Source organism: Suillus subalutaceus (assembly GCF_016647625.1).
Source record: "Suillus subalutaceus strain FC151 chromosome Unknown DFJ58scaffold_98, whole genome shotgun sequence".
NCBI lineage: Eukaryota > Fungi > Basidiomycota > Agaricomycetes > Boletales > Suillaceae > Suillus > Suillus subalutaceus.
The window spans coordinates 1-22,008 of NW_024540347.1; the positions used below are offsets into that span (position 1 = coordinate 1).

General features: G+C 48.1%; 8 protein-coding genes across 8 annotated transcripts; 1 reads left to right on the top strand and 7 right to left on the bottom strand.

The window, feature by feature from the left end:
• Window positions 1-2,991: 2,991 nt before the first annotated feature.
• On the bottom strand, window positions 2,992-4,587 carry DFJ58DRAFT_801593 (kinase-like domain-containing protein). Its single transcript, XM_041390892.1, has 8 exons — window positions 4,395-4,587; window positions 4,174-4,338; window positions 4,061-4,126; window positions 3,812-3,994; window positions 3,733-3,763; window positions 3,642-3,679; window positions 3,364-3,579; window positions 2,992-3,310 (listed from the first exon to the last, which is right to left on the bottom strand). Exons 1-8 carry the CDS (start codon window positions 4,422-4,424, stop codon window positions 3,116-3,118), a joined length of 924 nt encoding a protein of 307 aa, XP_041240890.1. The 5' UTR covers window positions 4,425-4,587; the 3' UTR covers window positions 2,992-3,115.
• A 216-nt stretch (window positions 4,588-4,803) lies between these two features.
• Window positions 4,804-6,033, bottom strand: DFJ58DRAFT_801597 (uncharacterized protein). The gene is made up of 2 exons (XM_041390893.1): window positions 5,158-6,033; window positions 4,804-5,108 (listed from the first exon to the last, which is right to left on the bottom strand). The coding sequence occupies exons 1-2, from the start codon at window positions 5,679-5,681 to the stop codon at window positions 4,913-4,915; spliced, it is 720 nt and encodes a 239-aa protein (XP_041240891.1). The 5' UTR covers window positions 5,682-6,033; the 3' UTR covers window positions 4,804-4,912.
• Window positions 6,034-6,096: 63 nt separating this feature from the next.
• Window positions 6,097-7,551, top strand: DFJ58DRAFT_801602 (uncharacterized protein). The gene is made up of 4 exons (XM_041390894.1): window positions 6,097-6,329; window positions 6,387-6,686; window positions 6,781-7,002; window positions 7,067-7,551. The coding sequence occupies exons 1-4, from the start codon at window positions 6,243-6,245 to the stop codon at window positions 7,187-7,189; spliced, it is 732 nt and encodes a 243-aa protein (XP_041240892.1). The 5' UTR covers window positions 6,097-6,242; the 3' UTR covers window positions 7,190-7,551.
• A 729-nt stretch (window positions 7,552-8,280) lies between these two features.
• On the bottom strand, window positions 8,281-9,917 carry DFJ58DRAFT_801613 (uncharacterized protein). Its single transcript, XM_041390895.1, is given in 7 exon segments — window positions 8,281-8,508; window positions 8,567-8,892; window positions 8,948-9,072; window positions 9,180-9,334; window positions 9,387-9,507; window positions 9,520-9,529; window positions 9,773-9,917. The coding sequence occupies 5 exon segments, from the start codon at window positions 9,486-9,488 to the stop codon at window positions 8,446-8,448; spliced, it is 771 nt and encodes a 256-aa protein (XP_041240893.1). The 5' UTR covers window positions 9,489-9,507; window positions 9,520-9,529; window positions 9,773-9,917; the 3' UTR covers window positions 8,281-8,445.
• Window positions 9,918-10,921: 1,004 nt separating this feature from the next.
• DFJ58DRAFT_730997 (kinase-like domain-containing protein) lies at window positions 10,922-11,701 on the bottom strand (the record flags this gene model as incomplete). Its single annotated transcript, XM_041385971.1, has 5 exons — window positions 10,922-11,047; window positions 11,101-11,316; window positions 11,375-11,412; window positions 11,466-11,480; window positions 11,545-11,701. The coding sequence occupies 5 exons, from the start codon at window positions 11,699-11,701 to the stop codon at window positions 10,922-10,924; spliced, it is 552 nt and encodes a 183-aa protein (XP_041240894.1).
• A 2,113-nt stretch (window positions 11,702-13,814) lies between these two features.
• DFJ58DRAFT_801619 (uncharacterized protein) lies at window positions 13,815-15,100 on the bottom strand. Its single transcript, XM_041390896.1, has 5 exons — window positions 14,975-15,100; window positions 14,472-14,919; window positions 14,411-14,418; window positions 14,296-14,354; window positions 13,815-14,246 (listed from the first exon to the last, which is right to left on the bottom strand). Exons 1-5 carry the CDS (start codon window positions 14,997-14,999, stop codon window positions 13,905-13,907), a joined length of 882 nt encoding a protein of 293 aa, XP_041240895.1. The 5' UTR covers window positions 15,000-15,100; the 3' UTR covers window positions 13,815-13,904.
• A 1,447-nt stretch (window positions 15,101-16,547) lies between these two features.
• DFJ58DRAFT_801623 (uncharacterized protein) lies at window positions 16,548-18,181 on the bottom strand. Its single transcript, XM_041390897.1, has 2 exons — window positions 17,028-18,181; window positions 16,548-16,999 (listed from the first exon to the last, which is right to left on the bottom strand). The coding sequence occupies exons 1-2, from the start codon at window positions 17,844-17,846 to the stop codon at window positions 16,796-16,798; spliced, it is 1,023 nt and encodes a 340-aa protein (XP_041240896.1). The 5' UTR covers window positions 17,847-18,181; the 3' UTR covers window positions 16,548-16,795.
• A 1,108-nt stretch (window positions 18,182-19,289) lies between these two features.
• DFJ58DRAFT_801626 (histidine phosphatase superfamily) lies at window positions 19,290-21,617 on the bottom strand. The gene is given in 9 exon segments (XM_041390898.1): window positions 19,290-19,327; window positions 19,347-19,552; window positions 19,615-19,887; window positions 19,946-20,115; window positions 20,168-20,332; window positions 20,387-20,534; window positions 20,646-20,774; window positions 20,830-21,150; window positions 21,207-21,617. 8 exon segments carry the CDS (start codon window positions 21,318-21,320, stop codon window positions 19,499-19,501), a joined length of 1,374 nt encoding a protein of 457 aa, XP_041240897.1. The 5' UTR covers window positions 21,321-21,617; the 3' UTR covers window positions 19,290-19,327; window positions 19,347-19,498.
• Between the last annotated feature and the right edge of the window lie 391 nt (window positions 21,618-22,008).

Consider the following 22,008-nt stretch of genomic DNA (forward strand, 5'->3'; position numbering starts at 1 on the left):
GCATCACAGAAGTCAACATGGGCTACGAAACATAGACGCCAGCGCACCTTTTGCGCATCAAGGAGCGCATCCTCCCATAGCATTTTGCCTAACTTTGCCTTGCTGCGATTTGCAAAGATGACATCAGATGTGTGATTCAGGTCGATCGCCGCCGAGTATAGGTTAATAGCCCTGTCATAGTCGCTCGCGGTGAGGGCGGCGTCTCCGTCGACAGCGCAGAGTGCGCTGCATTCTTGCTCGAAACCTGAGAGAAATGCAGGTGAGAATTGTATCCTGCATGTCATTACGAACTCTAGACTTGCCATTGGACCAGTCAAGGCAATCGGCCTTGGTATTTTCGTCACTCGAAACCATCATGTGCCGGTATGATTTCACGGCATCTTGAAGTTTACCTGCCCGAAGCAGTGCATAGCATCGTTTCTGGTGTGCCTTTTGCCACAGGACTGTAGGTCCCAGCCAAAGAGCTGGAAAAGACACTCAGTCCATGAAATGCATCATGTATGCAACATCTTAACATACCACCACCAAATCCTCGTAAATTTCATGAATATCTGATTTCGATAATAAATTGCTGGAGTTGAGAGCGGCAGTGAAATGGTCGGTGGCTTCGTCGTAACGTGTGCCATCCAAGGCTGTGATGCCGAGTTGAACACGCAGATATGCCTAATGTGTGAGGTTGCAAAGGTTAGTGTTGATGACCAAACATGGCTGCATGATACTTACTTGCACAATATGACATGCGCGAGTGTCGGCATTTGGACAACCGGCAGTGAGTTCTTTGAGGAGCAGGTTTGCTTCGTCATGTTCATCTGCACTGAAGAGCGCAATAGCCTGAAATGCATGATGAAGCGGAGAGTATGCGAGGCAACCGTAATGTCATACCTTGATCAAGAGCAGGAAATGAATGGTTTCTGAATCTTGGTTAGTGTACATGGATGCAACATCAAATGCTGCCCTCGCATCCCGGACATGGCCTTTTCCGCAGAGGGCGATGCCTTTGGAGATATAGCCTGTCAATGAGGGCTGAATGCTAATGGACTATGTCACCATCGAGTTAGCCTTTGTAAGGACCAGTAGATACAACTTACCTTGATTGCATCCTGAAGGGCGTGGTCCCAGTCGTGTTTTCGAGTCATAACGAACGAGCGATGAGCGTAGGAAGTATGGTTTTGGGCATCAATGTTGATATCTTGCGTGAGTAGTCTTTCGGCAGTAGATAAGTCTCCATTTATGCATGCAATGCGGGCTGTCGTGATTGCTAGGATCTGCACAAAACATGCTCGAATTGTGGTATACGAGTCAAAGACGGAAACATGCCTTTGGATGAATACCCTGAGGTGTCCACTCTGAGATCATGTCGTCGCAACCTCCGCTGAGGATGTGGTTGCCGTCCACGGAAAAAGTAACACATAACGTCGAAGATGAGTGCTTGAAGATGGAAATGGATCGTCGATCTGAGAGCCTCCAGAGACGGACGTGGTCGTCAGAAGATGCGGAGGCGACAAGTGTACCAGCAGGATTAATGGCAATGGCATTGATATGGCTAGTGTGGCCCGTCCAGGGATCACCGACCTGCTGCCAGGTTGTTGTATCCCATTCGCGTACGGTAGGATCGTCCAAATTGCCGCCTGTGAGAAGGCGTGTGCCATTGGGCGTCCACGCGAGTGACAAATTGTCTGATGTGTGAGCCTCGAAGGATGTGACACATTCCCTTGTGCCTGTATTATAAATTTGGATATTATTACGGTATGTCGCGATGGCAAGAAGTTCGCCAGACGGCGAATATCGAACACAGTCGACCAAACAACCACATTTTATTGGATCTCCTTGCAGCTCCCAGGTTTTGGTGTTCCACAGTTTCGTCATTCGGTTCCATGAACCAGTGGCTAGCACTGTTCCATCGGGAGAAAAGTCAAGCGAGGTGATATAAGTGGAGTGGGCTTTGATAGGTTGAGTGAGTGAATTCGCCAGTTTCTCCGTGCCAGATGATGACCTCTCCGCCTTTATCACCGCTTGCTATTGATTGCCCATCCCGTGATACCGCCAATCCCCACACCTCGCTGCGATGCCCCTCCATTTGCTTCAATACAACACCTGTCTTCAAGTCCCATAGACGAAGCATTTTGTCCTTCGATCCCGTAATCATCCGTCGTTTATCGGGGAACACTGCGGCTCCCATTATGTTTCCTTCATGGCCTTTGAACTCTCGCAGGAGTGAAGTGATTGGAATGAGCTTCGACATTTTACTGGAGGTTGATGGCGTTGGGCGCAGTCGAAGTTGTCTTTAGAGGGATTATGCGTGTCTTTCTCTAAGTTGCGGAGGTGCGTGTATTGCGCGTTTATGCGTGTCAACCTGCCTCGTTTCCATAGACGCCCAGGACACGAGGCTTCCACACCTCCATCACTGTTGCAACCAAAATGCACTCTATTGTCATACCCGCCATCCTCGACACTACCCTCCCAGCGCCTCAGTGCATACATGCGTCCGACTCTTGTCTTCGGGAAGGTCTGGCAAAGCCAGACCAGTGCAGGAAGGCAGGGGTCTGGGCGAGGCGCGTGGATCCCGCGAAGTCCGAAAAAAAGCAGCCTGTGCTCGGAGAATTTGGGATCGACAAAGACAAACCTTCGGAGCGTGTTGAGTCCGAAAAGTGCGCAGACCGAAGGGTCCGTGGGTGCGGAAAAACGAGAGTGACAGGCAAAAGAAGATGCGTGCAGAGAAGGAGGAGAAAGTGCTGCGCCGATTCTCAAGTTGAGACCTTTTGACTGGGGAGAACTGTGATGTGTGATTCAGTAGATAGAAGCACACCGAATGCGAATCTTCATGTGACGGCTTACAAAGGCCATGTTTCGTACGTCCGCGTCAACGCTCGCAAGCTCGCGATCCGCTTGAAACGGCCACACGCTCTACTTCCGACGCATGACAGCATTGATCATGATGGATGACGGCCCCATACTTGAAGCTTGAGCTGGCACCCATGCGAGGCTTACTACCATCCCTCAAGTACAGATTATTGTAACTCTAAAAGTCTGCATGGCAGCAGAACTTTTGGCAGATGCGTCCGAATACATCATGATGGTGTCCTTGACTAGCTTATCCGATACAATGTCATTACTCTCATTCGAAGAACTCCACGATCTCAAAGGCCATTGGTCGATCTTTGGGGTTAACGGATAAACATTTCAATGAATACTCCTTGTGTGCCTCTTTAACACCAGTGACTTGACGGAAGGGTTCTATTCTTGAGACTCTTGCTACAATAACATGAAACGGTTGCATTAGCCAGCGATAAGGCACATGTTCGCACAACAGCTGCATGATATCAGCAACACAACTTACATGGAATCGAATGGGAGTCTACACACCTGAAGCATGATGCAACCATATGAGTAAACATCTGCGGCTTTGGTGGGCATCACCACTCCTCCTTGTTCAGGTATAGCGAGCATCTCGGGTGCCATCCACCGCACATGACCTGGGTGGCAGTCATCAAAGGGAGAGTTTTGTGCTTCTATAAGGATCATCGAGAGACCGAAGTATGCAAGACAGAGTTTTACATCGTCGTTAATCAGAACATTGGTCTGTATGTAGATTGTCGAGTTGTCATCCTGAAATATCATAGATGCAAATTTTTCACACGTACAGATGTCAAATCGCCATGAACCACTCCTCTGCCATGCACTAACAAGTTTATGAGCACGTCTGATCCAAACACTGAAAAAATATAGATGTACAGTAATCGAGGCCGGCTGCGATCTGTCTTAACTGAAGACCCATCAGGACTTGTCCTGTTTTGCGAGATACGGTGCGTACCATTCTCAGTTTGTTGGCTTTGGAAAGAATATGTCCCTGATTCAGGTAGGTATCGAGCGACCCATTTTCCGTCCACGGAGAAACTAGTGCCGGAAGTAGCCCGAAGCCCTCGGTAATGCCATGAAGGATGAGAATATTGTCATGTGCCAAAGTGACCCAAACATAAGAATCAAGACGAATTTTCTGTTTGTTGGGCGAGCAAATCCAAAATCCGTGAATAAATGTCTTCCAGTTACTTCTTGTACGCACCTTCCTGGCCCTGTTCACCAACAGTTCATCATTGCCTTGAGGAATCCTAACTGATTTGACCGCAACCTTGAAGATCGTGGATATGGTGAATCCTCGCCTATTCGCGCACTTACCTTACGCGTCCCGGATGGTCGACACCAAAAACACTTCCAGACATCGCCGAGCCCTCCTGTTCCACGGGGGAACGCCTCAATATTTTTGACTTCATCTTTAGGAATATAGGGCGGCTTTCTTTCGAAATCCATTCGGTAAGGGATCTTTGGACTGTCATTTCTCTTCTATTGAGGGTAATCTGTGACTACTCTTCACACTGAACGCAAGTATATGAACTTACCACAGACCTTCGAGAAACACGATTACCCATTGCAAAGTGTATCAGCCGCGCAGCGTTCTAGCGAAAGGTAGCTGTGATGGTGTTGTTCAAGTAGTTGGTTTTGCAGTTCAGAAAGGGGTGGATTTGGCGGTCTACTCATGACGTCGTATATGCAGTGGGCAGTGGGCACAGTGACAAAGTTTTAGGGGACAAGTCTCGGCCGGAAAGTGCCGGGAAACACAAGCGAAGCGTCTACGGCATACTCGGACCGAAAGTTACCAGCTGTGATGCATTGATGAATTGATGACCCGTACCCAACCCACAATTGTCGCATCCATTACTGCTACTTACGGCCTGCAGATGAGTCCGCAGGATCCTAGGGGTGTCATTGAGCAAGTCTGAGTCTATCCCATCAATTTGTGTAAGTCCCGTTGACAATATCAATATCTTAGTACTTCCTACAGGTGCAATACTATGTCAAGACGTAATACAATACAATGTCCTGCTAGCCGTCGCCCTACGCTGTCAGATAGCTGTCCCTATATGACCCTCGCTATGCGCTCTACAAAATCCACACCTTCTGGCGAAATCGCCTCCTTCCATACTTCATCATATTTCTCCTCTCCAATACACTGCATCACGGTCTCCGCATGATACCCGGAAGCAAACGCAAGATAGCACACCACCACCGACATCACATCAACTGTGCGATCTGCTGGCGCGACAACGAGTAAGCTGGACGTTGAAGCGCGGAGGCTGCTTTGGAACGGAGCGGCTCGAATACGGCATGATTAGAGAAAGGTAGTCCCGTGCTGCAAGGAGCTGAGAGGCGCTGAGCGCTGTGTAACCTTGGCTTCTCCCCTGCCTCGGGCACTTGAGTGTCAGCTTCTGCGTCCTCAAAACACCTTCCATCATTTCCTCGCTCCTGGAGCCTGATCCTGCAATGTCATCGACAGGCTCTATTTGCAGGATGTGGCTGAAGGGCACGCCAGCTTCTGCACAAAGCGTGTCGACTTCATGTGCGTCGGCTGATGCGACGTACAGACACTCCATTATTTCTTGCAGGTGATAGCACCTAGAAAAATATTCCAACGGTGCGTCATAGTGGATAAAGTCATGCCACTCGGGATGCATTCCGCGTGGTGCCACCTGGGTAGTGGGTGTGTGACGTGCCACTGGGCCATGAGAGAGATGTTTTAATGTTGTTTGAACTGTGAGTCGGATAGAGCAGCGCTCTCTGAGTGGTCGATGTGTTTGGACAGGGGGATGAATATCTAACGCGGGTGTCAAATCATTCGTTGACGTCATTACGAGAATTGGGACGAGTAGGGTGTATGAAATTTGATGGAGACCGTTCGGATGATGTGCAAATTCACAAGCAGGAGTAGCAAACAACGCTCGCGCATTTTATCCTTTGAGAGGTGTGGAAGTTGTGGCTCGGTCCACATCCCATACATCAACAAAGTGGGAACAATGACCTATATCGACCAGACTCGCCGGATGGTCGCTGCCCCAAGAGTACTGAGTCATGCACATGTTTGAAAGAAGTATACTGTGGATTTGAAGAAAGAGACTCGTACCATCGATACAAGTATACTGCTAGTCCTTAGTGTTGCTGCGAGATTAAGCTGCCACAAGTTCGTTCTCACCTCAATGATTTGGAAGCTCAACTGAAGCTTTGGTTTAGCCGTGAATCGGATAATCTGGATTACATAATAAACTCATGACATCCACCTTCACGCCAGTACTACTAGTGTCCACTGTCGAGTAATTATCAACACCAATTACTTGTAGTTCCAGGGCACGACCTGGTGAGACACTCGCAACTAATCCGCTCTGCTAGTAGCACGCTTTTGTCTTTCTAAAACTATGGCTTTATCATCTTCACCCATGAAAGACTACGAGATATTCATGTCCACGGTCCAGAAGCCGCCCGAACCAGAGCAAAGCTTTGAGGTTTGCCATCATATTAATTACCCGTCGCTTCGACTCAATATACTACACCATCATCAGGAGATACGCGTGAAGGACTACGTCAAAGCATACACAGCGACCGGTCGACCACCAGCACCAGTCCCAGATCTACCAAATACCCCAAATGCTAGATATGCACTCGGCTTACCACCGATATTTTCTCCCATTCCAATAGAATCGACTACGAGCATCAGCTCTACAGGCACTGTGGCCGAGAAGGCCATAACAAACCCCAGTGATTTGCCCACCATCCAAGTATTTCAGGCGACTAAAACACCAATCGAAGGGCAGTTCCAGAGCATTACAGCACAGCCTACTTTCAGTTTATTCTCCTATGAGGTATGTAGTGATAATATCGCGCACTCGCGGCCTATTTTTCTTCATTGCTCCAGCCACCGGCTCAGGAATATTGACGACCGCCTATCGAATCCAGGAATTGCGGCTTTATGCATATCTTTCAGGGAACATCATGCCTCCGACCCCACTTCCATCAGAAATACTCTCTTCGGACAACGCGTCAACACAGGTCGTCCATCCATTTTACGCCAATGATTCAGCAGCAACTGCGTTCGCGCGTACCAGTGTGGGCCCTGACGCTCCAGATGCCTACATGAGCATCACAACGTCTCTCAAATTCAACAAACATTCATTCGAGGTATATCTCCCTATTTCTGAAGTGTTCCTTGCGGATGCTCTCATCTTGGATTTTTGCACTTTAGGAACTACGGCTAGCACACCATCTTTCTGGCAAGGAGCTTACCTCCATCGAAATTCCGACACGTGAGTCTCTAGAGTTAGAGACAGACGAAATCGATAATGTTTTTGGTAGCTGCCCAGGGTAATATTCTGGGGCCAAACCAAGGCCAAATCTCCGCAACTGTACCTGCCCCGGCTCCTCCACTCCTCCTTGGACGCCCCCGTGGCGAAACAATACGATAGCGAAACCTTTACATTCTTTTTGAGCTTGGTTGTTGTTTGTGTCACTTGCCGTATATCATCATCGTTTCGTGCTATCATCGCTTCGTACTTGTACCACAGAATCATTGATGTTGTTCTGGGTAATGATCGAGAAGTTTAATGTACACAACATGTATTCGAGTCAAATTAGGTTTTTGGGGTGTGTTGGTTAATTCATCATTGACCTCTCTGCTTATACCGCAACTTGCTCAATCCTCTCAGCTGAAGATTCAAAGTCACAAATGATTCTTCGAGCACTACATGGCCTACATAGGTAGTTCGCGTGCCTAAGCTTCCTCTTAATCAAAGGAAACGCTAACTGGATGGGAGAATTCGTTAACTTGGCACGAGCACCAACTGACGAAACACGCCCTTCATTCCCCACTCTCAGCACGAGCGTTTGTGTTCATGTGGTACCCTCAATTTTTGTTTGACTGTCATATTATCAGAGGCCATACAGACTCGACCCAAAAACGAAACGAACGAAACGACAGTGCTTTATCAAGTGGTTGATCTTACGATGCAACAAGTCAGAATTAGAGGAATGGAGTGATGAGCTCTTGTGTACGGGTAGAAGTAAGGAACGTTTGTGGAACTTTGGGAACGCATTACCATGCCAATGCAGGAAAACGCCCATGAGCCATATCTACCTTGACGGGGAACAACAAACGCTAGGTCATATACAAGATCATATGAATCAAATATACGAACGTTATACATGCGGTAGTTTGACTGGTCACAAATCTCGTCGCGAAAGAGAAAGTAGCGAAGTCCGACCCCAAAACCGATAGAAACAAGGAAAGTGCTGCAGAGAGGCCCCACTGATGTGACGGCCCCAGTATACTTGAGCACTTGAGCGCTTAAACGCATCTGGCAACGCCTTTGTCGACGGCGTTTTTGGTACTCCTGCATGATACATCCTACTATGGCCGCAAGTGCTAAGGCCTACGCTTGAGCAATTAAAAAAGCAGATTGAGCATGTAAAACGGATGCCTAAATTGAGTTCACATCTATTATACTAGTAGCGCCTATGCCATGCTATTAGCAATATCACCGATATTTCCTCCGAGTCAAATGACAGTTTTGTGAGGGAAGTCATCTAGAATGCTTCCCCCACCATGGTCATGACGCAACGAGGGTACTACCACGCCAATGCACAAAAACGCACATTAGCTGGCAAAAGATGAACGCCTATGAGCCATATCTGTAGGGAATGATAAATGCTAGGTAATAGACAAGGAAATGTGAATAGAAATACGAACGTTATACAGGCGGTAGGTTGACTGGTCACAAATCTCGTCGCGGAAGATAAAGTAGCGAATTCCGACCCAAGACCCCATAAAAACAAAAAGAACGGTGGAAAGAGGCCCCAAACTCCAAAATGATGCAAGCGCGAAAGAAAAGAGCGGAAGTACACAAAGCATGTAGATACGAGATCCTTTGGGCGTTATAATCGGCAATGTTCGTCGTCCTGACATGCGATCACCATCGACGTCGGCAAAATCTTGCGCATGGATTGTCAGAAGTATGACAAGCCCGCTGCAGAAAAGTGCTTTTATGCTCGTTCCGTCGAGTGAAAATTCCCTTGCTAGAATATAGATCTTGTCAACGAAATATTATCCCTCAGATGGAGAATGGCCTACACAGAATCAACAAAGAACCGAGTTCACTTGTCATATAACCTCCTGCGTTGCACAAATTCTTGAAAATGGGATGGTGACCGAGATGAACATCGTCATGCATGACCATGAACACGGTGTAAACCGCACTAGTTATGAACAAGATTTAAGCTGAAAATGGAATGAAAGGCCCAGGCAGAAAACCAAGAGTGCCCAGCGCAAGGTACGAGAATTCTCGACGCTAATGCGCCCGGACGCCACAGGACGCCATGGTTTGTTCAAGACATCTTCATCGGCAGAGTAGGATTGGTTAGACGCATTGAATTGAAAGAGATGGAACCAAAGCCAGCAGAGAGCGCAAGATAGGCCTAGCGGGCTATGGCGAGGAGATACAACAGTTGCAAATATCATCTACCACAAAAATTCAGCGTCGTGCAGTAAAAGTTGTTGCGGGAATGAATACCACGGGGAAAATTGTTGTCTTGAAGTCAGATCTTGTGAAAAGCCAAGCAGTCTCGAAGTGATGCAGCGCACAGCGCAAAGTGGTCGCTGCGAAGTGGGACATTGGTATTTGGAGTCTTTTTGCTATCTAACATCATTATATAGCTTGAAAGGACGGCCAGGCTGAATTTTTGGTTCCCGTCGTTCCATTTCGCATGAGCGATGACCGGCAGACATGGGCCTATTACCCAGCATTATACAGTTCGAACAACGGCCAGGTTGAATTCTCGCTTCCGGTTATTCCATTTCACATGAGCAGTGACCGGTGGCCGGCAGGCATGGATGTTCGCGATCATCCTGGCCTCGTTCAAGTAATACTTTGGGAGGACATTATCCAAGCTGCCGGTGTAGAGCAATTACAGTTCGCAATATGCGAGTGATGACGATAACATTCCTCGGCATATGGAAGTACGTCGTTTGTTTTAATGATGCGAGTAGGCAGGTTGCTTCGACTCCTAAAGGCGTCACTCTCGGTAGAGTGGTGTATAGTTGACCGCAAGCTATATCTGGGTCCATTTGAAGGTGGGCCCGGGAGCTGTCATGCATGAATTAATTGCCAGCCCTTAGGCCTCAATAAGCGCTCTATTGAATATCATTTTGTGGTTTGTGGCGAAAGCATGATGGAAGACAAGCTTACGAAAGGTACAGCACGGAGCCACATTGTGTCTGGATATCCCCTCGCTAGCTCGATCGCAACATAGAAACATTTCGATGTGTACCGCGATGAGGAATGCTCGCACTACCGAAAGTCGATCAAGTTCTGTGAAATCGCGCGTCTAAAACGGCCAGCAGGAACGGCGGACTGGTGGGGTACGCCTTACACCAGGGCATTCGCGGATTCAGAGGTGCGAACAGGGCACCGGGGGCCCCTAGACTAGATCGTAATGTCCTACATAGAGCTGCTCTGAAAGGACACAAATTGCAACAAAAAATTGACAAAATAAAAAAGTTCTACCACAGCATTGATAGCTCACTGTGATGGCTAACATATTTGTCCGAGTGTCTGAGTGTCCGAGTGTCCAAGCCCGAGCCAACGAGCAAAAAGGTCACCGTGGTGAAGATGGTTACCATTTGAATCTTTCTCGGTTCCTGCGAACGATTTCAAACCCTCAGTACTCAGTGAGCAAAAAAGAAAGTCCGCGGACACCCTCACGTAAGATCCGAATGATAACAGGTTATCATGAACTCTGGCCAGATCTAGGACCCCATGACGTGGAACAAGTAGGCCCGCTCAATTTCCGCGTAACAGCATTGCTCATGAACTCACTGATGTGACGGCCCATACCTGAGCTGGCGTCCATGCGAGGCCTACTAGCATCCCTCAAGTACAGATTCTTGTAACTTTAAAAGTCTGCAAGGCAGCAGAAATTTGGGCAGATGCATCCGAGTACATCATGATAGTGTCCTTGACTAGTCTATCCATTATTCTACTTTGAAGAACTTCACGATCTCAAAGGCCTCTGGTCGATCTTCGGGGTTAACAGATAAACATTTCAATCAATACTCCCTGTGTGCCTCTTTAACACCAGTGATTTGACGGAAGGGCTCTATTCCTGAGACTCTTGCTACAATAACATGAAACGGTTGCATTAGCCAACGATAAGGCACATGTTCGCACAACAGCTGCACAATATCAGCAACTTAACTTACATGGAATCGAATGGGAGTCTACACACCTGAAGCATGATGCAACCATATGAGTAAACATCTGCGGCTTTGGTGGGCATCACCACTCCTCCTTGTTCAGGTATAGCGAGCATCTCGGGTGCCATCCATCGCACATGACCTGGGTGGCAGTCATCGAAGGGAGAGTTTTGTGCTTCTATAAGGATCATCGAGAGACCGAAGTATGCAAGACAGAGGTTCCCGTCGTCGTTAATCAGAACATTGGTCTGTAGATTGTCGAGTTGTCATCCTGAAATATCATAGATGCAAATTTTTCACACGTACAGATGTCAAATCGCCATGAACCATCCCTCTGCCATGCACTAACAAGTTTATGAGCACGTCTGATCCAAACACTGAAAAAATATAGATGTACAGTAATCGAGGCCGGCTGCAATCTGTCTTGAATGAAGACCCATCAGGACTTGTCCTGTTTTGCGAGATACGGTGCGTACCATTCTCAGTTTGTCGGCTTTGGAAATAATATGTCCCTGTTTCAGGTGACAGGTAGGTATCGAGCGACCCATTTTCCGTCCACGGAGAAACTAGTGCTGGAAGTAGCCCGAAGCCCTCGGTGATGCCATGAAGGCTGGCGAAGTCGACATCTGCCATTCCAGTACGCCTAACGCTTATAAACCCTGTTGTCTCCGGTCATATTGTAATCTGGATGCGGATACACGCACAGATTACTGAGATTTTATCAACACGTAGTGCACTGTCATATCATGGATCCATGCCTACGATCGAGGAGCTCTTGATGGTCCGGAATTCGGAGTTGGAATACTACCGCAGTATCAGTTAAGGGTTAGTTACTGACATTGAACACGCCCTTCCCCACTCTTAGTATGAGTGTTTGCGTTCTCCAAGTGGTACCCTCAATTTTTGATTATGCCTGTCAGAGGCCATCCAGATTCGACCCAGAAACGAAACGAACGAAACGACAGTGCATTATCAAGTGGTTGATCTTACGATGCAAAAAGTCAGAATTAGAGGAATAGAGTGATGAGCTCTTGTGTTCTTGTGTACGTGTAGAAGTAAGGAGTAAGGAACGTTTGTCGGACTTTGGGAACGCATTACAAGCGAATAAACTATAGCTGGTAGGAAATTTTTAGTGGCCTGTAAGGGATGTGGGAAGCACCAAGGTCCAGAATGATTGCTCGTGTCGTATGTGCAGTCAATGTGGCTCCTTTCCGCTCACTGGATACAGACGCCCAATGACCGCCGGAGTCCATGATCCTGGCGCAACAAGGCAATACTACCATGCCAACACAGGGAAAAGCCCATTCTCTGGCAAGAGACGAGCATCCATGAGCCATATCTACAGGGAACAACAGACATTAGGTTACAGACAAGGCAATATGAAAGCATACGAACGTTATACTGGTGGTAGTTTGACTGGTCACGAATCCCGTCGTGAAGGAGAAAGTAGCGTAGTCCGACCCAATAACCGATAGACAAAGAAAATGCTGCAACGAAGCCCCAGGCTCGAAAATGAGTTAAGGAAAGTAGCGAAAGCACACAAAACATATAGATGCGAGATCCTTCGGGTGCCACAATCAGCAGAATTCATCGCCATTGACGTTAGCAACATCCTGCGCATGAATTGTCAGAAGGATGACAAGCGCGCTACAGGAGATCGCTTTTATGCTCGTTCCGTCAAGCGAAGATTCTCCTGCTAGAATATAAATCTATTCAACGAAATATTACCCTGAGAGGCTGAATGTGACTTACATAGAATCAACGAACAACCGACTCCAGCAGTCACATAAGCCGCTACATTGCATAAATTTCTGAAAATGGGATGGTGACCGTGGCGAAGATTGTCGTGAAGGATCATAAGCACAGTGAACACCCCGCTAGTTATGAACAGATTTAAGCTGAAAATGGATGAAAGGCCCAAGCAGAAAACCAGGAGAGTCCAGCGCAAGGTACGAGAATCCTCGACGCTAATGCGCCCAGACGGCAAAGGACGCCAAGGTTTATTCACGATATCCTCATCAGCAGAGAAGGGTTGGTTAGAGACGTTGAATTGGAAGAGATGGAACCAGAGCCAGCACACAGTGCATGCCAAGGCTAGCGGCTCAGGACGAGGAGATACAACGGTTGCAAATACGATCTACCACAAAAATCAGTGTCGTGCGGTAGTAGTCGTTGACGGAATGAACATTAATACCACTGGAAAAATTAGTGTTTTGAAATCGGATCCTGTGAAAAGCCAAGCAGTCTCGCAGTGGCGCAGCGCACTACGCAAAGTGGTGGCTGTAAAGCTGGACATGAGTGTTACTTCTTGTCAATTGAATGTGGATCTTCGGTTCGCGGTCGTTACATTTCGCATACTTAACCGTAACGGCGACCTCTGGGCGTGGATACCACTAGGTACTTGTATACCGCAACAAACAAAGGAAACTGTGATTAAGATGCAGCGCCCTATGGGGGTCCGCGTTTGGCATGATATGATACACTTCAAGTTCCTCCTCCTTAAGCCCTCCTCACTCTACCTATCCATCTCCTCTGCTCCCCATCTCATCACCCTCTCTTCGTAGACAACGAGATAGTAATAAGACACTGCACAGTGATTTTAAAAAGTTAAGAGTGGGTTACGTGTAGACACAATAACCGACTCAGTTAGCGAGAACCATGAGTTCTAGTGTTGTGGGCAGAACTATTTTGAGGCAGTTCTAGCAGAACCATGTTCTGCCAGTGTGGCAGATGGCAGAATCACGTGTTTTTTCATGGCAACATGGAATCAATATAGAAGCTTTCGTCACATGTCACGATCACATATACACAACTCAAACACTAAAACTACTTCAAGTTAGACAGGTACGATGATTTCGACTCCCCCATCAGCTCTCTTCAAATCCGCCGACCACGCCTTCGTCTCATCCACAGTCATCTTCAAATTCTCAATCCTAAGATTCAGCATCTCAAACGCGTCCAAACCCATAGGCAACCGCTTCGGTATATTTCCTCCCTGTACGACCTCGTACACAGTGCGTGTGAATTTGTCCGCGTCTCCTCCGAAGACTACGCCCTCTAGCATCTGACGCAACACGGAACCCGCAAAAGACTTGTCGGCGTATGCTGGATGCTGCGGTAATACCACTGCCCCTTTCATTCCGTTTGTGTGGAATGCCCCGGGTTCGATAATGCAGATCTGTTTTTTTGTCGTGAGTAGAAATTTATTGGTGAAGAGAACAACGTGCATTTATGTTCCAGGAAGCCGGCAGCTCTTTCGCAAGACCATCTGAGAACCCCTCCAGCGCTGTACATCAAATACATCATCAGCACTTTCCATTCTACACGCATCCAGATTCCTACCATGTTTGCTGCAAACCCATCAGTATCATCTCAACCAACATCAAATTCAAACCGCACTCACGTCGCAGCGTAATAACTCAACCCAGGGAGCGCATTAAACCCAGCAACCGAACTGAGCTGAAGAATCGTCCCTCCCTTGCCCGCTTCATTGACCTCCCTAAAAAATTTCACCGCAGCACGACTGACGTTTGTCGCGCCCCAGAAATTTGTATCGAAAAGCTCACGCGCTTTATCATCAGGCGTGCCTTCGATTTCTGTGATAATTCCATATCCCGCATTGTTGAACACTACGTCCAGCCGTCCGAACGCCGAACGCGTGCGCGCAAATGCTTCGTCGATGTCTTCTTGCTTCGTGACGTCGACTTTGAGCACGAGGAGCTTGTCTGCTGAGTATCGTGCTGCGAGATCTGATAGGACCTGTGGTTTACGGAGGGTTGCTACTACGATGTCGCCTTGATTGAGCGCGTACTCTGTCATAGATCTTCCGAATCCTGAGGACGCCCCCGTTACTGTGCGTGGTGCTTAGTATCGGTCGAATTACAAGTGAGTAGAGGAAACACTTACTGAACCAGACTTTGGGAGAGGACATTGTAGCTCGTTGATGAAATGATAGTTTCCCTGCCCTGGCTGTGGCTTTTATCTCATCCCATCGTTCACCAGGAATATCAGTCAGACATTTGTAAAATCCGTCAATACGTCAGAGAACTGACAGATCAACAGCTCGTATGCGCCGTTGAACGTACGTCACTTCGGCACTCTCGTCAATAGTTCATCTTCGGTGCTTTCAAAGAATCCATATAATCAATACTTGGTACTGGTCATCTACTCGACCCATTACTGTACTCCGCAAGTCTCGGGAATATAACTGACTAACGCTCTTCGGCCCCAGTTCATGGTCAAGATTATCCGACTACTTCGCGATTCGGACGTAGTAAGTTACTACTGATTTCCCCTCAACTCCAGGCTGAGGATGAACCTTGGCATTCACCATCAGCAGGCATCAGCAGGAAAATCATAACGCTGGAGATACTGTCTAGGCGTCATACTTATGTGGACCGTGCTCGCGTCAGACGAAACTGCCTTAATACCACAGTTGTCCACAACTTGATATGAGCTTACGGACTAGCTCAATCTCGCTGTCAATAGTCGAGAGCTCCTCACCTTACCTGATTAGAGCCGAATGTGTCGGGGTGAGCGCCACTCATAGATGGTATAGGACTGGTGTGTATCTGGCAAGCACAAGCGTACTAAATATAAATGAATTGAAACTCTGTGAAAACCGAAGTTCCCGCAAGCAAACTTGGCTTTGCCACGTCAGTTGGCCCTACTGCTCATGCTACTCGAGAGGGGCAAGAAATAGCAGGGAACGTTGAAAATCGATGGTACAAAGACAGGTCATAGTATGAATATTTGTTGTAGGCGGAATGGTTATACACAACACAATAACCGACTCAGATTAATCATTAACGAGAGCCATAACACATGCTAGTACTACTAGTACATCAACATCTTCATGGGAAAATTGAACGTCGACTTCCATTAAATCTTTGTTTGTCCGGGGTCATTTCATTTCAGATTATGCCAAGTGCATACATAATTATAAGTAGTCTGGACTCTCTACGCAGACCGGGTCACGAATCATTGACATGGGAGGATTGCTACAAGATTATTACATAGACAACTGTAGTAGAAGGTAAGAGAAGGTTCACACGCCTAACCCGAATCGGTTTCTATAAGCCTCGGTTCTGGATTCCTGGCATTCCTGCAGGCCCGTCACATTCAGAACATGGACCCTGAGGCCTGAGGCCTGAGCCGTTGCATTACAACGGATATCCCAACAGACCCTAGGCCCTAGTACCTTCGCAATAAAATAGAAGTGCAGAACATAAGGCCGCGTGCCACGAGGCAAGGTGAAAGTCAGCAGGGCCGGACCCTAATAGTTGGGAAACATAATGATTGGTACTACTGCGGGCGTCTCACAACTGATATATATCATCCCACAGTACACCAATCCGTGAGTTATGATTGGGTCTTTGGTAGGCGTCACAGGGCCAGCCACTGGCATGCCATCGATTCGACTCACAGGCCCCTTACGAGGTGGAGGTATACTTTGGTCTAGAACATGCTTGTCCATGGATTTTGTAGAGTAGCTCCGATGATGAATGACTTGAAAATTGTTATTAAGAACATTACAAATAACCTTCAGCAAAACCGCTGGCTGGAAGCAGACCAGTACCCCCAACACAAGCACGATTTTGAAAGTAAACGAAGCAGGGAAGCTAGGGATAATGAACGAAAACAACTGGAGCTGTCATCATGGAAAGAGGCTACGTGTGAACCATGTGAAAAATCAACCAATACAGATGAGAACAACTTCCTCGAGCGCTATTTAAGCAGGCCACATGCCCAAGCTTCCTCCCAATCAAAGGAAACACTGAACTGGATGGGAGAATCTCCCAACTTAGTCCGAACACCGACGGACACGATATGCCCTTCCCCACTCTCGATGTAAGCGCTTATGTCCTTGGGTTCCCAGTAGGCCGAGTGTGGGGGATCGAACAACGTCAACAGTTCAACATCCACGTTTTCCTCGCTCAGACTTCGTCTTCGCAGCGACCGTGAGCACGATTCGCGGCAGCACCAGCGAAACTGTTCGAAGGCGTTTGAACGAATTCCATGGGACGCTTGCCATCCACTCAGGGAGTGGGTATTTCCGATGTTCCAAGTCGTCGAAGCAGGGATCATAGGTAGGGAGTAGATGAGTTTCTGCTCTCGCGGGGGAGAGGAAGGAGAGGCGTGAAATTGAGGCGAGGAAAGCGGATCCCTCGGTAGTGCTTGTGAGAGGGCGCCATCGATTAAATTCCCCCACTAACGTCAAATTGTTGGTGCGCCAAGGAGGAGGGACACGTTCTAGGTCATTGTTGTGGATGTGGGAGTTCCATGCGTACTCGAGGCAGCCATAAAGAAGCCACAGACTTTCAAAGTCTAGTGCGAGGGAGGGTGCGGATAGCAGCACCGGCGCCAGTAGGCTGAAGTCGGCGTCAAGCTCAGACGTGATAGATGAGGCAAAGTTGCTCTGCACGGGAGCTTGTGGGGGAGGTTCGCAGATTCGTCCAAACCAAATCCTGTCTACGCGACCAGCGTAATCGAAACGGAGGTCATTTCCTTCTAGAGCGAATGCTTGCTGCATGCGCAGAGCACGGACGAAAGCCGTGACGTTGGTATATTCCGGGAGCAACACTGTGCGCAGAAGTTCAGGAAGAACGGTGCGTCTGACGATTTTGGAGACGTGGCATAGTGAGAGGGCAGATGCATATGGATTCTGCGACGCATCGTCGCTAGTTTCGACGAAAGTAGGTCTTGCAGCGTGTGCAAAGGTGAGGAGGATGAGCTCCGTGGAAAGATTTGCAAACGGAAATGGAGAAGTGGCTTGCATGATGGGAAAGAAGGGTGTGAAGCTGGTTGGATGATGCACAAATTCTCGTTGAGGCGCACCTTATAAACCAGTGATGATCCATATGTGGACTGTGGTCTGGGACAAAAAGGGTGTTGAACGCCAAGGGTCCACAGTCACTGCGGCGCACATTGTCCACAGCGGAGATATGCCAGCGCATCTGAGCAAATGTAGTCCACGGGTATTTATTGTTCCATTCGGTTGCGCGATCGCAGTACTGCGTGCTGTGGCAGACATCTATGGCTGCGAGAAATTTACTCACTACCAGTGTCCACGAGAAAGTTCAAATTGGGCCTGGTCGGGGAATTCGGTTGATACAAAGTTGCTGGCCGAAATAGGAAGGAACAATATGAAAATTGTGTCCGTTAGACTTCGAATTTGTAATTATAACCTAATAAAGCCTTCCCTTTGTACATCCTGCAGCGAAAGCGTTTTACAAGCCTTCTGAAACAGCTTGAAACACACGGACCTAAAAGTTACACAGCAATGTAGTACCTCATGTCTATCAGCGTGGCCTTGATACCCGGTCGGAGGTGCTGCGTATGATGTTATGCCGGCTTGAATCGCTTGGGCGTATCGTGCCACAATACTGGTTCACTGTGACTATATTGATGAGCAAATTTGTGGATGATTATGAAGCTTTGGAGACGCCTTCATAGGAATTTGGACAAGTTTTTCAGAAAGATACACCTTGCTGTGTGGCGTAGTTCTTGACAAAACTTCCGTTATCTACATATTGTAAGGATGGAACGTTTGATGCCGCGGAACCAATACGCCTTGCTGTGTGGCGTACTAATTCTTGACAAAGCTTCCGTTATTATCTTGTAATGTACAGCTCACTGATCCATCAGCTCATGAGGCCACTAGCGTACTTGAAATGGGTAATAGGTTCCTCCGTAATTCGTTGATTGACGACGTTTTGTACAGGTCTATGGCATCGGTTGGCAGCGAGCCAAACATCTTGAGCTAATATGTCAATGCTATCCCCTGACGAGGGCTGTACGCAGTCTCTTCAACCAAGCGGACCTAGCCAGACCCACTCAGAGGGAGGACAGGCATAAAATTTGTTCGGTCTATCACTACACCGTGACAATTAACATGTCTCCGCGCCAACTTAAACACGGCTGATATGGTCGCCAGTCTAGCGCTTACTATGGATAAATCCGTCGATGAGCGCTTGAACGTTGGACCACATAAGAGTGGGTCTTGAGTCAGGCCCAGTGATTCGCATCGGTGCAGGGAATTCTTGCGACTCGGAGGTTGCGCTTCATAGTAATCGATGTCCAGATGTTGTGCATGCTGAGCGGTGAATCAACAGAAGTTCCAGAACAGCCTTTCTTGCATTCCCTGCGACCTAATGGTTTGCCTTGACCTTATACCATCGCCAAGCCGATCCACAATGTCACAGCAGGCGATGCAAAGATCCGAGAAAATGCGTGAATTTTCATAATTATGGGGACCCAAACCTATATAATAAACTATACAGCAGTCATTGCAAACGAGAAGAAAAAATGCGGCAAGAGTCTATGAAGCAATCTGATGCGGTCCAAATACTAATCAAACAAGACACCCACCCTGCTGAAGCATGCAGTGAAGATTTTTTTCAACCTCTCCGACTCCTACTAGACCGGCGTTTACAGGGGAAGGCGCTGCTTCTCGCTCATGGAAGCGGGCTGAGCGACGATGTTCTGTCGTAAACAAGAAAGAGGAAATGACAATTTGTCAGAACGGGCACGATACCAGGACCGACGTTGGAAAGGGTTCCATAATCCGGGTACTGGCTCTGAAGTAAGTGGAACTGACTCACCTCGTCGTCAGCAAGGCGGATACGAGAGTTCTGAGCCTTGGCACGGGCGTTCTTGATGAATTTGGAGAGGATGAACATGCCGAAGAGGAAAACAGCAGCCAGAATGGCAAAGACAGTGCTGGAGATCGCGTTCTGGGAGCCATTGTGGACCCAGTCATCAGTAAGACCTGAGCTGCAAGCAGCGGCCCATTGCTTCTGGCTGGTAATGGCGTAGTTCTAGAACAGTGGTATTAAGTAAGAGCAATTTGAAAAAAAAACTAGCGCAGGTGCCTACCTCGATCCTGTAGATGAATTCCGTTGCAGCAATGTCAGACTTGTGGCCGAAAGCGTGGTAGGTCTCGAAGTCGCCGCGGGTGCCGTTCTTGAACTTGATCCTGACGAAGTCGCGGTCTTCAGGGGGAGGTCCGCGACGGAGCTCGAAGGCGAGAGCAGAAGCATAGTTCGCTGTAGTCTTTGAGCTAATCGGCTAAATGCATTGAAGTGAGATCATACGCACGGATACCGGCAAGCTCAGGGTTCTCCTTAATCATCTCAAGCATGTGGAATAGGGAGATAAACGGTTGGTAGGAGGTCTCAACGAGGAGGAACTGTAGAGGGTCGCCGTTGAATGCAATCCGCTGGAGGGAGTTCAAGACCGTGTGGAGGATCGTGCGGCCAGCCACTGAAGAAAATAAGATTAGTGGTGGACAGCGTACGTGAATTGAAATTAGCTCACAGTTACCAATACCACCGACGTGCTTGTCCGAGAAGATGGCATTCTCGTGGAAGTCAGCAAAACCACGAGCCTGCTCAACCAAGGTGGGGAGAAGGCGGTGAGCATAGGTCTTGTTGTGAGAGTGCCCAGTCGAGATGTAGTCGTAAATCTAGAAGAAGTTCAGCACGACATCAGTAATCTAAGTTAGATGGCGACACACATTCCACTAAATCACAGAGGTAATCAGCATTTGTATCAAAGAATGAGAGACGTAACCTACAGCGTTCTCAAGAGTAGTAGGGCGGCCGAAAACGTAGTCCCTAACAGCACCGAAGAAAGGACCAGCAGCCTTTGCGGTTGCCTTGAACTCAGAAGACGAGTACACCTTGGCGATGTGTTGCTCAAAAGCCTGCAGGTCATGGTGAGGTCGCGGTTCCCCAGGTTTGAATCTTTGTATTGCTTACCGGACAGTCAATCCATGGCTCAAGGGACCTGTCGTTACCGGGATCGACGGTCTCGATGGGAACGTACTGGTAACCGCCAAGGGGAGCAACGACAGTGGTCTCGTTGGCAAGAACAATCTTGTTGGCAGGGTTGGGAGGGAAAAGACCCTGGAGGAGAGCGACAGCAGAGTCAAAGATGACAGCACCCTCACCGCCAGCCTTGGCATGGACGTGGACCTCATGGGTGTCTACGAGGTCGGTTTTCATGTTCGCGATGTATGAAGGAGAAGACGAGGACATGTAGGTCGAGCGAAGGAAGGATCCGAGCTGGTGAGACTGGACCTGTAGTGCATGCTGCATTAGCTAGGGAAGTTACAAGCCGCATGCCAGTGACTTACAACACCAAGAGCAGTGCTTTCGGTGTAGGAGCTCTCATAGGTCACAGGGTCCTGGTAGTACTCTGTGCGGTCACCATTACGGGCGATGATGAGAACACCAAGAACGTCAGTCATGTTGGTATTGGGAGTAGGTAGTTGGTGAGTGTTGAGGAATTGGAGAAGAGGAATGCTGCTGTTCTGTTGTGACAGTTGGAATTCTCGTCCTTAAATCATGGTAGAACTCCAGCCTCTGCGCCATGTATGCCTTGCACTTGTCACTCTAGATCACATTAGGTTAGCAAGGAGAAGGCTTGGAAAACGCAAGGAGGGGACAGCACGGAGTTAATGCATAGAAGCTTGCGGAAAGCAGTATGATGGCCGTTCTGTAAATTGAAAAGTGCATGCTTACACTTGCTTCCTGACGGCAGTAGGGCCAGCTGAGTACCTGAGTACTGATATACGGTACTGAGTTGGCAATTGAGGGCTCCAGCGCTGACTGTACCCCACGTGACCGTAGCATGCACAGCAAGTACTTGCTAGAATCAATTTCCGTTGAATACCGTTACACAGCAAGTTGCTTCACAGCTTCATCCTTGCTCAGATCGTCACCGTAGCATAAACTCCTGGTTTCACGACTTGTCCTTTCCGCCTTCCCTCAAGTTGCAGCTTAGACTTTTTCGATTTACGTTTTCGTACGTCTGAAGTTCCTCGAGATAACCTATATGATGTCTAATCTAACCACACTGTTGATTCTTGAACACCAGTGCTGATCTTTCTATTCCAAAACTCGCCAATTGTGTCTTATCATCAACCTTTCATCATG

What these genes read in the sequence shown, in the direction of transcription:
- DFJ58DRAFT_801602 (XM_041390894.1), top strand. Translation starts at nt 6,243, where the DNA reads ATGGCTTTATCATCTTCACCCATGAAAGACTACGAGATATTCATGTCC. An exon ending in TCAGTTTATTCTCCTATGAG is followed by an intron (nt 6,687 to 6,780) that starts GTATGTAGTGAT and finishes TATCGAATCCAG; the next exon opens with GAATTGCGGCTTTATGCATA. An exon ending in TCAACAAACATTCATTCGAG is followed by an intron (nt 7,003 to 7,066) that starts GTATATCTCCCT and finishes TTTGCACTTTAG; the next exon opens with GAACTACGGCTAGCACACCA.
- DFJ58DRAFT_801626 (XM_041390898.1), bottom strand. Translation starts at nt 21,320, where the DNA reads ATGACTGACGTTCTTGGTGTTCTCATCATCGCCCGTAATGGTGACCGC. An exon ending in CTACTACTCTTGAGAACGCT is followed by an intron (nt 20,535 to 20,645) that starts GTAGGTTACGTC and finishes AACTTCTTCTAG; the next exon opens with ATTTACGACTACATCTCGAC. An exon ending in CCCTGAGCTTGCCGGTATCC is followed by an intron (nt 20,116 to 20,167) that starts GTGCGTATGATC and finishes CAAAGACTACAG; the next exon opens with CGAACTATGCTTCTGCTCTC.
- DFJ58DRAFT_801597 (XM_041390893.1), bottom strand. Translation starts at nt 5,681, where the DNA reads ATGACGTCAACGAATGATTTGACACCCGCGTTAGATATTCATCCCCCT. An exon ending in TACCTTTCTCTAATCATGCC is followed by an intron (nt 5,109 to 5,157) that starts GTATTCGAGCCG and finishes TTCAACGTCCAG; the next exon opens with CTTACTCGTTGTCGCGCCAG.
- DFJ58DRAFT_801619 (XM_041390896.1), bottom strand. Translation starts at nt 14,999, where the DNA reads ATGTCCTCTCCCAAAGTCTGGTTCA. An exon ending in CTCTCCCAAAGTCTGGTTCA is followed by an intron (nt 14,920 to 14,974) that starts GTAAGTGTTTCC and finishes CACCACGCACAG; the next exon opens with TAACGGGGGCGTCCTCAGGA. An exon ending in CGGCTTCCTGGAACATAAAT is followed by an intron (nt 14,247 to 14,295) that starts GCACGTTGTTCT and finishes ACAAAAAAACAG; the next exon opens with ATCTGCATTATCGAACCCGG.
- DFJ58DRAFT_801623 (XM_041390897.1), bottom strand. Translation starts at nt 17,846, where the DNA reads ATGCAAGCCACTTCTCCATTTCCGTTTGCAAATCTTTCCACGGAGCTC. An exon ending in TGCCGCGAATCGTGCTCACG is followed by an intron (nt 17,000 to 17,027) that starts GTCGCTGCGAAG and finishes AGTCTGAGCGAG; the next exon opens with GAAAACGTGGATGTTGAACT.
- DFJ58DRAFT_801593 (XM_041390892.1), bottom strand. Translation starts at nt 4,424, where the DNA reads ATGGGTAATCGTGTTTCTCGAAGGTCTGTG. An exon ending in GTGTTTCTCGAAGGTCTGTG is followed by an intron (nt 4,339 to 4,394) that starts GTAAGTTCATAT and finishes TACCCTCAATAG; the next exon opens with AAGAGAAATGACAGTCCAAA. An exon ending in TTCATGGCGATTTGACATCT is followed by an intron (nt 3,580 to 3,641) that starts GTACGTGTGAAA and finishes ATCTACATACAG; the next exon opens with ACCAATGTTCTGATTAACGA.
- DFJ58DRAFT_801613 (XM_041390895.1), bottom strand. Translation starts at nt 9,488, where the DNA reads ATGTCCCACTTCGCAGCGACCACTTTGCGCTGTGCGCTGCATCACTTC. An exon ending in AAACCATGGCGTCCTGTGGC is followed by an intron (nt 9,073 to 9,179) that starts GTCCGGGCGCAT and finishes GTTCATAACTAG; the next exon opens with TGCGGTTTACACCGTGTTCA. An exon ending in CGGTTCTTTGTTGATTCTGT is followed by an intron (nt 8,893 to 8,947) that starts GTAGGCCATTCT and finishes TCTATATTCTAG; the next exon opens with CAAGGGAATTTTCACTCGAC.